Source organism: Erpetoichthys calabaricus, chromosome 12 (assembly GCF_900747795.2).
Source record: "Erpetoichthys calabaricus chromosome 12, fErpCal1.3, whole genome shotgun sequence".
NCBI lineage: Eukaryota > Metazoa > Chordata > Cladistia > Polypteriformes > Polypteridae > Erpetoichthys > Erpetoichthys calabaricus.
The window spans coordinates 11,164,929-11,179,363 of record NC_041405.2 but is presented as its reverse complement, the minus strand read 5'-3'; the positions used below and the strand labels follow the sequence as shown (position 1 = coordinate 11,179,363).

At 41.8% G+C, this 14,435-nt stretch overlaps 1 protein-coding gene across 1 annotated transcript; it reads left to right on the top strand.

The window, feature by feature from the left end:
• The first annotated feature begins 8,070 nt into the window (after positions 1-8,070).
• On the top strand, positions 8,071-14,177 carry LOC114661858 (protein chibby homolog 1-like). Its single transcript, XM_028815075.1, has 4 exons — positions 8,071-8,148; positions 8,881-8,986; positions 9,364-9,476; positions 14,097-14,177. Exons 1-4 carry the CDS (start codon positions 8,071-8,073, stop codon positions 14,175-14,177), a joined length of 378 nt encoding a protein of 125 aa, XP_028670908.1.
• The last annotated feature ends 258 nt before the right edge of the window (positions 14,178-14,435 follow it).

Below are 14,435 nucleotides of genomic sequence, written 5' to 3'. Positions count from 1 at the left end.
TACTTTTTAAAAACCACGCTTACATTAAGTTAAAAAGTGTACTAAAAAGTAAAAAATAAGTCTCTCATACATCACTCGTAAAACAACAGCATGGACGCTTTTCATCAATCAACATTCAAAAAACACTTCTTAAAATCTTAGCAAAAGCGCCCACACTTTTATTTTACGAGTGATGTATGAGAGACTTATTTTTTATTTTTTAGTACAGTTTTTAATTTAATATAATCGTGGTTTTTAAAAAGTATTTTTTTATATTATTTCTTTGTTTTGTTATTCAATTTAGGCAATTAAACTGGAGATTGTTGGCTTTATGGTTTAGGATATCAGTGAAAATTTTCTAATATTTGAAACATTTTAAGTTTGTAAATAAACTATTATCAGCTGCATGAGTTTTTTAGTGCAAATTCAAAAGTAGCTTTTCAATAAGGTGCATCTTTCTCTGAGAAGACAATTGAAAATGTCCAACCTATCAGTGCAGCATACATGAAGTATATTCAAACATGGCAGGCTAAGCACACTTATCATGGCTATAATTTGGAGTTAGAAAAGCTTTTAGTAGTGCACCATTAAACAGTTCTGAAGCAATCTCAGCTGCTGTTTTGGATGTAAGACACTCAAAATTATGCAGTCCAAGTTGGTAAAGTCACAAATGCAGTAAGTACAAACAATTAAGTTATTCCACTGACATTAAAGCTTTTTTATTATGGAAAAGGTCGCTGACTGCCAGTTCTAATGCCAATCCAGAAGCTGCCTGACTCTCCACAACACTACACCATGTACACATGACAATAATGACCCTATAACCCCTGTACATATAGCCCACAAAGAATTACCTTTTCTCTTAAGTTCTACAAAGCTAAAGATCCATATTACTAAACGAGAATGGTAAACCGGATATGGACGCAGGGACCTGCCCGTGGACGCAAGTGCCACACAAAGCCCCCCAGAGTGAAACGGGAGAGACTACGCACGTGCGCAGGCGCCACACAATCCCCCCCTTGCCCCCCCCCTCCCCCCCCCGCACCAGAGCAAAACGGGAGAGACTACGAACCGTCAGAGTAGGAAACAAAGTAAAACGTCATATTGAGGTTAAAGAACAGGGACAAACACATGGACAGCAGGTTACAAAACAAAGCCCCCCTCCCCAGAGTAAAACGACAGAGACTACAAACCATCTGACATGCCGCAAGCAGGATAAAGTGAGGTCAGAAATAAAACACAGAGTAGGAAACAAAGTAAAACTTTATAAAGGGATTAAAGAACGGGGATGAACACATGGAGAGCGGGTTACAGATGATGAAAACTGGAATGCAACAGCTTCAAAAAAACCTAGGCACGAAACACATGCACACCGAGATACAGAATATAAAGGCAGAAACAACGACAGTTAAACGCGTGGACAGATCTAATAAACGTGGACGCCTACACACGCGCGTCTCAAACTGCGTAGGCAAAGCAGGCACGGATTCAACACGACACAGCTCGAGTGACCGAGATACAAACACGCGCCTGCCTGGATATAATTAATGAACGCAGGCGCCTACAACGTGCGTCTGAAATGCCCCAGACCAGGCAGGCACTGCTCCAAAAAGAAAGAGCTCGACTAAACGATATACGAAGTGAAACGGGAAATACTACAGAGTCCGCAGTGCTCCACAATGCACCGCATAATAGTTCGGAAACAGCTTCGTAGTAACAGTGGGGAGACCCAGAGTGACACGGGCGAACACTCCGTATTAAACATACGTCATCCTCACACGTCCAAACTTTACAGCATAGGTGAATCACATTACAGTGATGCATTATTAACAGTACGATAAACATCACAGTATCGCAAACAAATGAAAATTATTACTCGAAAAAGGGAAAATATATTCACCACGCACCAGGTGTCATTGAAACAAAAGCAGAATAAAGCGAGATCAGAAATGAAAGACAGAGTAGAAAGCAAAGTAAAACGTCATAAACAGGTTAAACTAGGGGGCCAAACACATGGACAGCAGGTTACAGATAATGAAGACCGGAATTCAAACGCTTCAAAAACAAAAGCTCGACTGACCGAGATACAAACTGAAACGGGAAACACTACGGGGTCCGCAGTAGTCCACAATGCACCGCATAATAGTACGGACGGAGCTCCGTATTAACAGTTGGGAGCCCCAGAGTGACACGGGCGAAAGCTCCGCATTAAACGTGCGTCATCCTCACACGTGGCTGCCCAGCGGGCACGGGTTCAAAACGCCGGGGGTAGGCGAGCGAAGCGAGCAGGGAGCGGAGCCCCCTTTTTCCAATCTAATCTGGTAAAGTCTTCACTATTGCTATGATGTTCTTCCCAAGTGAAATCCACACTGGCTGGTGAGGGTGCCAAACTCTTTGCTGGTACACCCAGCAGAGGTACACTTGACTCAGGCATGTCCCAGGGGAGGCCTTTAAACAGGGAAAATGGCCATGACAACTATTAAATCCTAAAATTGTAGCAAACATCTAAAACAGAGAAAGGGTAACCAGCAAGACTGGCTGTATGAATGCAACAGATAAAGAATCTTTATTAAATAAAAAAATGTAATTCAAAAATGCTCTGTAAACCATAAATGCTCAAAAGTATTGCAAAAAGCACAAATGGACATTCCTGAAGGCAAGCCGAGAGCAAACAACAACTCAAAACATCCATCCATTATCCAACCTTTATATACGAACTATAGCGTCATGGGGGTCTGCTGGAGAAAATCCCAGCCAACACAGGGCACAAGGCAAGAAACAAACCCCGGGCAGGGTGCCAGCCCACCACAGGGCATGCACACACACACTAGGGACAATTTAGAATCGCCAATGCACCTAACCTGCATGTCTTTGGACTGTGGGAGGAAACCGGAGCACCTGGTTGAAACCCACGCAGACATGGGGAGAACATGCACACTCCAAGCAGGGAGGACCCAGGAAGCGAACCCAGGTCTTCTAAATGCGAGGCGGCAGCGCTACCCACTGCCCCACCGTGCGCCCACGTTTTAAAACAGAGTCCAATAAATGTGGTCAAAAACAGAAATCCAATAGTCAAGAAAGCAATATTACAATGAAGTGGATAGAACTGGTAAGCTTTGTTGGGATGAATGGTCTGTTCTCATCTTAATGTTCTAATGTACAAAACACAAGAGAACTCAACAAGCATATAAAACAATGAACCACATTTTACAGTGGGTCTCCCCAGCCTTTAAAGGGCTATGGGCAATTCAAACAAAAAGACAGACTGGTGGCCCCACCTCTTGGGGAAACACCCAAAAAGCACAACGGACCTGAAAGAACTTTTGGCTACATTTAAAAAAATAAGTTCTAGTTAAAGTTTAAAGTTTATTTTCATGTGCACAGAAAGGAAACACATTTCCCTCTACAATGAAATTCTTCTTTGCTGTCCACAAGAATGCCAAAACCATATATAAAGATACACATAAATAATAAGTAGCAGATAGATAATAAGTAACAAAGACAGCATAAAATATAAGAACAGAACAGAAGTATAAAGTGTAATTGTGCAGGTAGATGTGTGACAGAGAAGTCAAATACAGTTGTGTGAGGTCGATAGAATGAGGTGCACCACGGTTATAAACTGCAGTCATTTATTTAAGAGTTTAATGGCCTTGAGAAAGAAATAGTTCTTTAGCCTGGAAGTCCTGCATTTCATACTTCTATAGGGTAGAAGTGTGAACAGTTCGTGTTGGGGGTGGGGGGGTCACTGAGGATCGAAGCAGTTCTCCTGCGGACTCTGCAGTTGTAAATGCTCTGCAGAAAGGGTAGTGGTGTCCTGGTGATCTTCTCAGCAGTCTTTACCACTCTCTGCAGGCGTTTGCGGTCCATAGCAGTAATGTTGCCGTACCACACGATGATGCAGCTGGTCAAGATGCTATCAATGGTCAATAATTACACAATAATGAAAAATTATGCACATTACATAAAAATAAATGATAAATGTGGAACATGTCCGGCCGTTCATCCTGACCAATACCCCCAAGCCGCCAGGTGGAGCCCTGCCTTCAACATAGAGGTGCCCCGAGTTCCAGCAGGGCATCATGGACAATGGAGTTTTTCATCACAGCCCTGCTGGATACCATGGGAACCTCCAGGGGATGCTGCAGGAAGGCCCAGAGACTTTTGTTTCACCTATAATCCGGAAGTGCGTCTTAGTCACAGCGACAGAGCAAATGATACACTTCCGGGTTGAAGAATAGGAGCTTTTATCTGACCCGGAAGTGTTCACGGTCACATGGACAGAGAGAGAGAAATGCTTCCGGGTCACGGACTATATAAAGGACTGTGAGAGACCAGAGCGTTGAGCTGAGCTGGGTGGAAGGGCAGCAACACATCTGGGAGTTGAGGATTGATTATTGATTTGTTTATTTATGAGTATAGTGGAGTGGAGGGTGCTTTGTGCACTTATTTATAATAATAAATATTATTTTTGGACTTTTATCTGGTGTCTGACGTCTGGTCTGAGGGTTCAAGGGGTCGACAGGGCCTCTAACTGTTACATAAACATATATGCCAAGTAGCCCTAATATTAAAACCACTGACAGGTGAAGAGGAAAACCTTGATTATCTCTGTGCAATGGCACCTGTCAAGGGGTGTGATATATTAGGGAGCAATAGAACGGTCATTACTTGAAGGTGATGTGTTGGAAGCAGAACAAAATTGGCATGTGTAAGGAGCTGAGCGACTCTAACAAGTGCCAAACTGTGAAGGCTAAATGACTGAAGTCAGAGCATCACCAAATAAGCAGGTCTTGTAAGGTGTTACAAGTATGAAGTGGTGGGTATCTACCAAAAGTGGTCCAAGGAAGGAAAACCAGTAACATTTTTGGATACATATATTAATCCCCAATGGAAAATTGTGGTATTTTGGTTTCACATGACCTCTGGGGATCTGAGTCCAGGTTCAGCTATTGTATGGTGCCCTTGAAACAATTTTCAGGTTATGGACCTTGTGTAAGGATCCAACATACTGTACTTGGCCTCTTTCTGGCAGTAATGGAACATAAGCAGGCAACCTTCCAGATACTAGTGCAGATCCTTAGCCTCAGAGCTACCTCTCTGTCCTATGGGTGCCCAAGGTCCATTGATGCACTTAAGGAATGAAGGCTAGTCTGTCTTGTTCAGTCCCACAAAAGAGCTACCGTAGCCCAATTTGCTAAAAAACACTTAATGCTGGCCATAAGAAAAAAGGTGTCAGAACACACAGTGCATCACAGGTAGCAGACCAGTCAAAGTGCCTGTGCTGATCCCTGTCCATGCTTACAATGGACACATAAAGGTCAGAAGTGAACTCTGGAGCAATGGAAGGAGATGACCTAGTCTGATAAATCACATTTTCTTTCAGATTATGTGAATAGCTGGATGCATGTGTTTCTTTTTCCTGGAAGCAAGATGCACCATGGGAAGAAGGCAAGCTGACAGAGACAATGTGACGATCAGGGCAATGTTCCACTGGTAACACTTTGGTCCTTTGTTGTAAATTTTCTGTCATTAATTTTCTTCATACTTCAAAGAGGCCAAGGCAGCCAAGGATGGATACCACCTGGTCCTTCACCAGGATGACTTGTTTCTTTTAATATTTCTTTTCAGTTATAACCAGGGGATGAAGTTGTCCCATCACTTCTCCATGTAATGTTAGTATATCTCCGCATGAAAAAGTCCAAGGGGGATCATTCACTCCACCCATTTGCACTACTGTCTGGCCAAAAGGCCAAAAGTGGCCAAAAATTGTGAGAATGACACAAGTGTTGGTTTTCACAAAGTTTGCTGCTTCAGCATTTTTAGATTTTCTTGTCAGATGTTTCTATGGTATACTGAAGTAGAATTACAAGCATTTCATAAGTTTCAAAGGCTTTTATTGACAATTACATGAAGTTTATACAAAGAGTCCATATTTGCACTGTTGGCCCTTCTTTCTTTTTCAAGACCTCTGCAGTTCGCCCTGGCAGGCTATCTGTCAATCAACATCTGGGTCAAATCCTGACTGATGGTAGCCCATTTTTGCTTAATCAATGCTTGGGGTTTGTCAGAATTGGTGGGGTTTTGTCTGTTCACCTGCCTCTTGAGGATTGACCCCAAGTTCTCAATTGGATTAAGGTTTGGGGAGATTCCTGGCCATGGACCCCAAATTTCGCTGTTTTGTTCCCTGAGCAACTTAGGCATTGTGGGTCACCAAACTGTTCTTGGATGGTTGGGAGAAGTTGCTCTCAGAAGATGTTTTGGTCCCATTCTTTATTTATGGCTGTGTTCTTAGGCAAAATTGTGAGTGAGCCCACTGCCTTGGCTCAGAAGCAACCCGTCACATGAATGGTCTCTGGATGCTTTACTGTTGGCATGACACAGGACTGATGGTAGCGCCGCTCACCTTTTCTCTTTTTTGGATGCCCCAAACAATCAGAAAGGGGACTCATCAGAGAAAATGACTTTAGTCCAACAGTCCAATCCCAAAATATCAGTCTGTCCCTGATGTTTTTCTTGGCTTCTTTGCTGCTCTTCTTGACACACACTAGGCCATCTTCCAAAGTCTTTGCCTCACTGTGCGTGCAGATGTCCTCACACCTGCCTGGTGCCATTCCAGAGCAAGCTTTGCCTTGGGTGGTGCCCACAGCTGAATCAACTTTAGGAGATGGCCCTGGCACTTGCTGGACTTTCTTGGGCACCCTGAAGCCTTCTTCACCTCTCTATTCTAACTCAATCAGCATGACAGAGTGATCTCTAGCCTTGTCCTCATCGACACGATCATCCATTTTAACGAGAGGATCACTGAAGTGATGTCAGCAGGTCCTTTTGTGGCAGGGCTGAAGTTCAGTGGAAATGGTGTTTTTTGGGATTAAGTTCATTTTCATGGCAAAGAGGTTCTTTACAATGAATTGCAATTCATCTAATCACTCTTCAAAACATTCTGGATTAGATACAAATTGCCATCATAAAAACAGGCAGCAAAATCTGTGAAAATTAATATTGGTGTCATCCTCAAAACTTTTGCCCACGACTGTAAGTATATCCCAAAGCCTGAAATTTCATGGGGGAAAGTTGCTCTTTTAATCAAACAGACTTAAATAGAGATTATGAGAAGTTACGAGTATCCACTGATTATAACCAAACATATGTGACAAATAAACTGAGCTCTGCCCCCATCTGATGTTGAACATATTGTCAAATCTCTAAAAAAAATCATAAAAAGTGATATCAAAATACCTGCATATTGTGTGGTTTCACGCTGTTCTTCATTAACTCTGTAGTAAATGCTAGGTGGCCCAAAAATTCTTGACAGCTCCTAACCTTATGTCTGGTTTGTACCATATCTGATATTCAGGGAACATTAAAGATAAATAAAAGTGAAGCAGGACACGATTGTATTTTACACACATAAATATAAGATCTCTACATTAAAGAGTCATCATCTTTAAATGAAAGCAGCAAGAATGACCAGCTGAGCCCACCGAAGACCATTTTAGTAAATAGATAGTACAACCCCCCACCCCAAAAAAACAAAATGGAGCTGTCCCAAACACTGCAGGAAAAAGCCCAGGGAGTCTGAAACGTGTCACAGTCCAGCACTGACTGTAATGTAACTGGTATATTTTCTGATCAGTGCTGACCTCCATTTTGAATTACATGTTAAGGTCACAAAATATACCTGTTAAAGAAGAGTATTTAATACGTAGGCTCCATTTTGAACTACATGCTAAGGTCACACGATGTGTATGTTAGACAGGAATGCTTTTAATACTTAGGCTCTTCACACCATTACATGCTTCAGAGTAGTGAAAAGACTAAAAAGAAATAAAAGCAAAGTCTAAATTGTTGCTGTGCAAAGCAGTGACTGAGCAACCCGCCATTGAGCAGACCCTCAATCAGAGTGAAAGGTGGGAGACCACTGCACACATCACACAATTAATTGTCAGACTTGAGTAAACTGATCCCAACGTTATTTCCTGCCATGAAACTTGTTTATATTCTCTTACTGTTATTTCCTGTCCTTACTTTACCTCTTCTAGGGTCGCTTAAGAAAGCAAAATAAATAAAAAACTTAAAAGTTAAGCAAACATGCCACTTCTTGGGAGCATTTTTAGTCTCAAAAAGTTTTCCCCCAGAAAGTCTGCATCTCTGTCTAACATCCCTATGGTGAGTGTTTTTTTTTTTTGTCCTCAAGTCAGTTCTGTGCTTGTCGGCTCTCCCGTTTTCCACATTCTCTTTCGACCTTCCTGTAAGTGTCACTCCTACTAAATGAGCACTCGAATGTCTTGCTATCTGAGGCTAGGGATCTGCACTGGCAATCGGAAGGAAGGTTGCCGGTTTGAATCTCGTAAATGCCAAAAGAGACTCTGCTCTGTTGGGCCTTTGAGCTGAGGCCCTTAACCTGCAATTGCTGAGCGCTTTGAGTAGTGAGAAAAGTGCTATATAAATGCAAAGAATTATTAGTTATTATTATTTATCTGGTAGAATAAATCCGAGCTTTATAGTTCCTCGGAAGAAATCAGTCTGTGCTTTCCTGACTCCCCGCTTTCAGCCATTTCTTTACTTGCCAGATGTTGCACTCGGCCACTCCATGTTTCGAATTTAGCAGCTTCTATTAAATGGACTGCCGTCACCCTCTCCAGTCAAAATTCTGTTAAAATAACTTAATAATTTAAATTTTGGAAATTTTGGAAAACATGTGTGTGTGTGTGTTAGTGTGCTTGCCAACATCTTCCAGCTTTGCGTTTGCTCCTGTCTGGCATCCTGTAATGATTTCTGCTATGGCTCTTGCTGCCTATTAACGAGAACAGACTTCTTACCACCATTCTCATCGACTGAACAGTGCAAAGGCACAAACAACAATTCTTTTTATTTTATTATTATTTCTTTTATAAGCAGCTGGAGCGCTCAGTCAAGAAAACTGAACTGGGGCTTGAGTACGGGGCTCCCTTCATAAACATTGGGGGTCACGTGCTTAAGTTTGAAGATGGCCAGTGGGTGGCAGGTGAGAGCAGAGTCAGGCTGGTCTTATTGTCTTCCATTAGCTTGATAATCTGTATCTAGGAACTGTGATCTTCAAAATCACATTGGCAACTGATATTCCATCAATACTTTAATCAAATGTGTTAAATGTTTAGAGGAAGCTGTCAATGGTCATGATGGACCAGAGGAGACCTCCACATTTGTCGGGCATGCTCAAAGTTGAATTTGCCACGAATATCAAGACTTCCTTAACTTACTTTAGCTGTTAACGGATAAACTGAATTAGAAAAAGAGCATAAGAGTTCATTCCAGTCAGATAGAGAAACGTTTCTTCTAACATGATCCAAACGATAAAACTTTAGATTGCACTCTGAATTTGTGTCTGTGCTCCTATTTCAGACTCGGAAGGCAAAGGCGTGCAGGTCGAAATGCAGCGTTTAAAACAGAGAAGCCAAAAGCTGGAGGAAGAAAACAACTTCTTAAAGTTAAAAGTTGATATTCTGCTGGACATGGTGAGGTTCCGATGAAGTGTTTTGGTACACCATGGGAGGCAGAAGGATGTGCCATTGGATCAGAATCTGTGTGCAGTGCTTAAGAGCAGCCTCGGTCTCCTATAAAGGTTAAGAAACTCTCACCATCTGAGCGCTAGCCTGATCGGCTTGTTTTTGTGGTTTGAAAGGCAAATTAAAATATCCATCCAAATGAAATAACTGAAAACGGTTGCATAACATCCAAAGTTTGAGCAAATTGTTACACAAAGCAAAAACTCACCGGTTCTTCTCAATTCTTCTTTCTCCTCAATATTTGTTCGCTACTCAAAATTAGTGTCATAGTGACAAATTTATATCGAAAATTTGACACAGGCATAGTAAGTAGACTCAGAAATAGTATTTAATATGTGTGATGGCTAAGTTCAAACATATTAAATGTGTATTGAAAATATTGCTTTTGATACTAGACATCAATATCTTCTCGAGATTTAGGCATAAATAGACGATACGCAGCCATGTCATTTTCTAACCTGCTTAATCCAGACCAGGGCCGCAGGGGAGCTGGACATGCTCACCAGTCCATCTGTAATAAGCATAAGTTTAGCATGTCACTCAACTCTGTGCAAATATATTTTATAAATCTCCTTCTTTCTACACACATGCACAGCTGACACAGAGCCAGATTTAGCACAGGGGCTCACCATATAGAACTGCTAGGCAAGCATTAGAAGACAAAACAGATAGACACAACTGGGAAACGTGTAGTCAGACTGAGGACTGTCGTATATTATTATTTGTCTGTCAAAGTCACCATGAAACTGTATCCTCGTTGCCTTGTTTGGCATTGCATGATTCACTTAAGTGGGGGCCTGCAGGTGAAGAAAGAGTATAAAGCCTTGGAACATTGCCCAGTACACCTCGGAAGCTGACAGATGGATGGGAGATAATGTCATCCGATTCTGAAAATCCTTCCATTCCAACGGCGAAAATGACACTCTACACATTGGGCTCCCACTCCCGAACTGGATTTTGCCATTGGCTTCCTTTGTCTGTTATGCAGCGTAAGCCAACATTAATGAAAGCTAAGTTACTTCTCCTATGTGATTTCTTACTGCCATATCACTAAGGAGGGGTATCGCCTTTAATTTTATATCTATACAGATTCGGGTTATGTAACACGCCGTAATCACAAAAGAACTTATTCCCAGGGAGCTAGCGCTCTCTGCTGGACACACCATCATAGGAGGTCAAACACGCACACACACCAAATACACGCTAGGGCCAAGATCACATTGCCACTTTGCCTATACTGTATGTCTTTGGGTAGTTGGAGGAAAAACCAGAACACCAGGAGGAAACCCACGCAGACACAGGGAGAACATGCAAACTTCCACACAAGGAGGACCCGGGACACAAATCCTGGTCTCCTTGCTACAAGGCAGAAAAAGCTATCACTGCACCACCATGCCACCTCAATCTAAAATGGTATTAAAGAAGTTCATTGATTTTCCAGGTAAATGGGCTTTGCTATTTATAAGTAAGTAGAAATAATATATAACCTATGGACCTCCCACTGTCCACAAACATGCAGGTTAGGTGGACTGACTGTTCCTAAATTGGCCTTAGTGTGTGTTGGGGTGTGTGTGTTTCAAGATTCAGGATTCTTTATTTGTCACATGCATAATTATACAGGACAACACGCAGAGAAATGCATCCTGATCTGCTTATCAAAACTGTGCAAAGTTAAAAGAATCAGTGAGATTAACAAAAAAGTCCTAGATTGAAAGATAACAATATAATAATAGAACATAATAAATAAGTAAAATTAAGTGAATAAAGTAGAATTAAGTGTTAAGTTGCAATAGTGCAGTGATTATTGTCCAAAACCAAAGTTAAGACAGGTGCATAGTTAAATGACAGACCAATTCCAAAACAAGGTAAAGGTAGACGGCATGGTAACTTACAGTCCAGTCTAAGTATGTGGAGGGTCATGGATGAGATGGCATGTTCTGATTTTATAGTTTGAGGGTAGAAACTCCTTCTGAGTCTCTCTGTCCTGGCCAGGATGCAACAAAACCTTTTGCCTGATTTTAACAGATGAAACAGGCTATTGCTGGGATGAGATGAGTCTTTGATAATCCTGAGTGCTCTGGTCCTGCATCTTCTGGTGTAAATGTCCTGCATAGATGGTAGAGCTGACCTGCAGCAGCATTCTGCTGCATGGATCACACTCTGTAGGGCTTTACGGTCCTGTACACAGCAGGATGTAATGTTCTGTGTCAGGATACTTTCCACAGCGCCAGAGTAGAAAGTCTTTAGAATCCCTGAAGAGACTCCAAACTTCCTAAGCTGTCTGAGATGGTAGAGTCTCCGCTTTGCCATTTTGGTCTGAACTTGGATGTTTTCAGACCATATCAGGTCCTCAGAGATGTGAACACCCAGGTATTTAAAACTGTTCACCATTTCCGCTGAAGTCCCGTTAATGATGAGGGGCTTATAGTCCCGCTGCTGTCTCCTGCTGAAGTCCACAACCAGCTCCTTGCTTTTGCTGACGTTAAGCTGGAGGCAGTTTTCCTGACACCACAATGTCAAGTTCGCAACTTCATCCATGTAGGCCGTCTCATTGTTGTTTGCGATGAAGCCCAGTACCACCATGTCATCTGCAAACTTCACAATAGTGTTGGAGGAATATGTGGCTGTGTAGTCATGGGTGTAGAGGGAGTACAGCAGGGGGCTAAGAACACACCCTTGTGGAGCTCCTGTGTTGATGGTGATGGTGTTGGAAACACAGTTACCAACCCTCACGGCCTGTGTTCTGCCTGTGAGGAAGTCCAGCACCCACGCACACAAGAGGTTGTTGAGTCCTAAGTCCCTCAGTTTCACAAACAGCCTACAGGGTATTATTGTACTGAATGCTGAACTATAGTCAATGAACAACAATCTCACATAGTTCCCCTGTTTCTTGTCCACATGGCTGAGGGTGGTGTGCAGTATGTGGGAAATGGCACCCTCCGTCGATCTGTTAGGACGATAGGTGAACTGGAGTGGGTCAACGGTGCTTGGGATGGAGGATGAGATGATGTCTTTCGGTAGCCTCACGAACACCTTCATGACTACTGATGTCAGTGCAACAGGTCGGTAGTCATTCAGGCACGTGGGTTTATTGTTCTTTTGAACAGGAACAATTGTGGATCTTTTGAAGCACATAGGAACCAAAGAATCTGTGTGTGTGTGTGTGTGTGTGTGTGTGTGTGTGTGTGTGCTTGCGCTGTGATGGAATGGTACTCTGTCCAGGGTTTCTTCCAGCCTTGCACCCTGTCCTAGCTTGGATAGGCTCAAGCAGACCCTCACGACCCTATTCATGACAGAGTGGGTTAGAAAATGACTGACTTCTTGACAGTGAGATGCTGCAAAATATTTAATTTCTTAACAATTTACATGAAATAGACAATCACAAAATTGAATACACCTTACTTTTAACGAGACAGACTCTTGTAACTGTCAATAAAAGAGCAGATAGTTAAGGACCTGCGCTGGTATCTGGAAGTTTGCTGGTTCAAATCCCTTTACTGCCAGATGGGATCCCACTCCACTGGACACTCTTGAGCAAGTAAGGCCCTAAACCTGGGGGAGCTGTACAATGGCTGACCCTGTGCTCAGACTGCCAAAGGTCATGTGAAAAGACAATTTCCTCTCAGGTATTAATTAAGTATATCAAAAATGAAAAATAGGTTGCCTATATGACTAGATTTGGGCTGCATAATTTATAAACTGCTTTTCTTAATGCCAAAATTGTTATTCTGTAAATCATTGATAGATACTAAAAATAATCAGGCAGCAAACTGAGTTCTATTTCATTTGAACAAACATTTATTCAAATGGTATTAACTGACAGTTTTCTCTAATATTAAAGCTTAACGACATTAAGAAGGATAACCTTTATTATACTGACATCATTCTTTGTGTTGTAAATGAATGATGTAATCCAAGACAAGAACTTCATAATTTATTAGTCACAAATAGTCAGTTTGGTTAACACAGTACTTTCTTATTGATTCCATCTGTATGAACTGTGACATTTTTAGAAGCCAGAGCTGCTAAGGAACACATGCTAGACAAATTAATGTATATTTAGTTGATCCCTTCTTCCAAAGTGACGTAAAAGATAAGTATAGAGTACAATTACTTATAATTTCACAGGAAGAATATATGACCTGCTTAGTAATAAGGGTAGAACTTAAAAAGTAATTGAAGAACTTAAAAAGTTATTAAAAGTCATTGCCTTCACAAATATCAAACTGTTCTATCCTACACACCCTGCTACCCCACTAAATTTGGCCTAAATGACCGGGCGTGGTGAAAACGATGTATTAAATCCATCCATCCATCCATTTTCCAACCCGCTGAATCTGAACACAGGGTCACGGGGTTCTGCTGGAGCCAATCCCAGCCAACACAGGGCACAAGGCAGGAACCAATCCTGGGCAGGGTGCCAACCCACCGCAGATGTATTAAATCTTGCTTACTAAAGTTAGAAAAGTTAGCACTTTCTGAAATATTGCAATGTTTTAAACCTAATAACAAATCACATAGAAACTCTCTCTTTCATTTTTCCAAATGTTTTTTGTTTTGATATTTCAGCTATCAGAAATGACTGCTGATTCACAGCTCATGCAGAAGGAATTGGAAGAGATCAGAACTCGAGAGCGTAGACGAAAATGAGGATCTGGACGGAGACTTCCTCATAAGGGTGACGGTTCTTTTACTTTAAACTTAAATTGATATTTAAAATGATAATTTCTATTTACAATGGTATCATTTATTTAGTCGACTTGCAAGGGGGAGTCAAGCTAAAGTTAGAAAACTGATGCTATCATTTCTCTATGTCATTTCCACCCTTCTCAATGCATTTGCTCCACCAGCCTGGAAGTGTTTTGTCTTGTCCTCACAACCACTCGTGCACCTGAGTTTTTGTCAAAC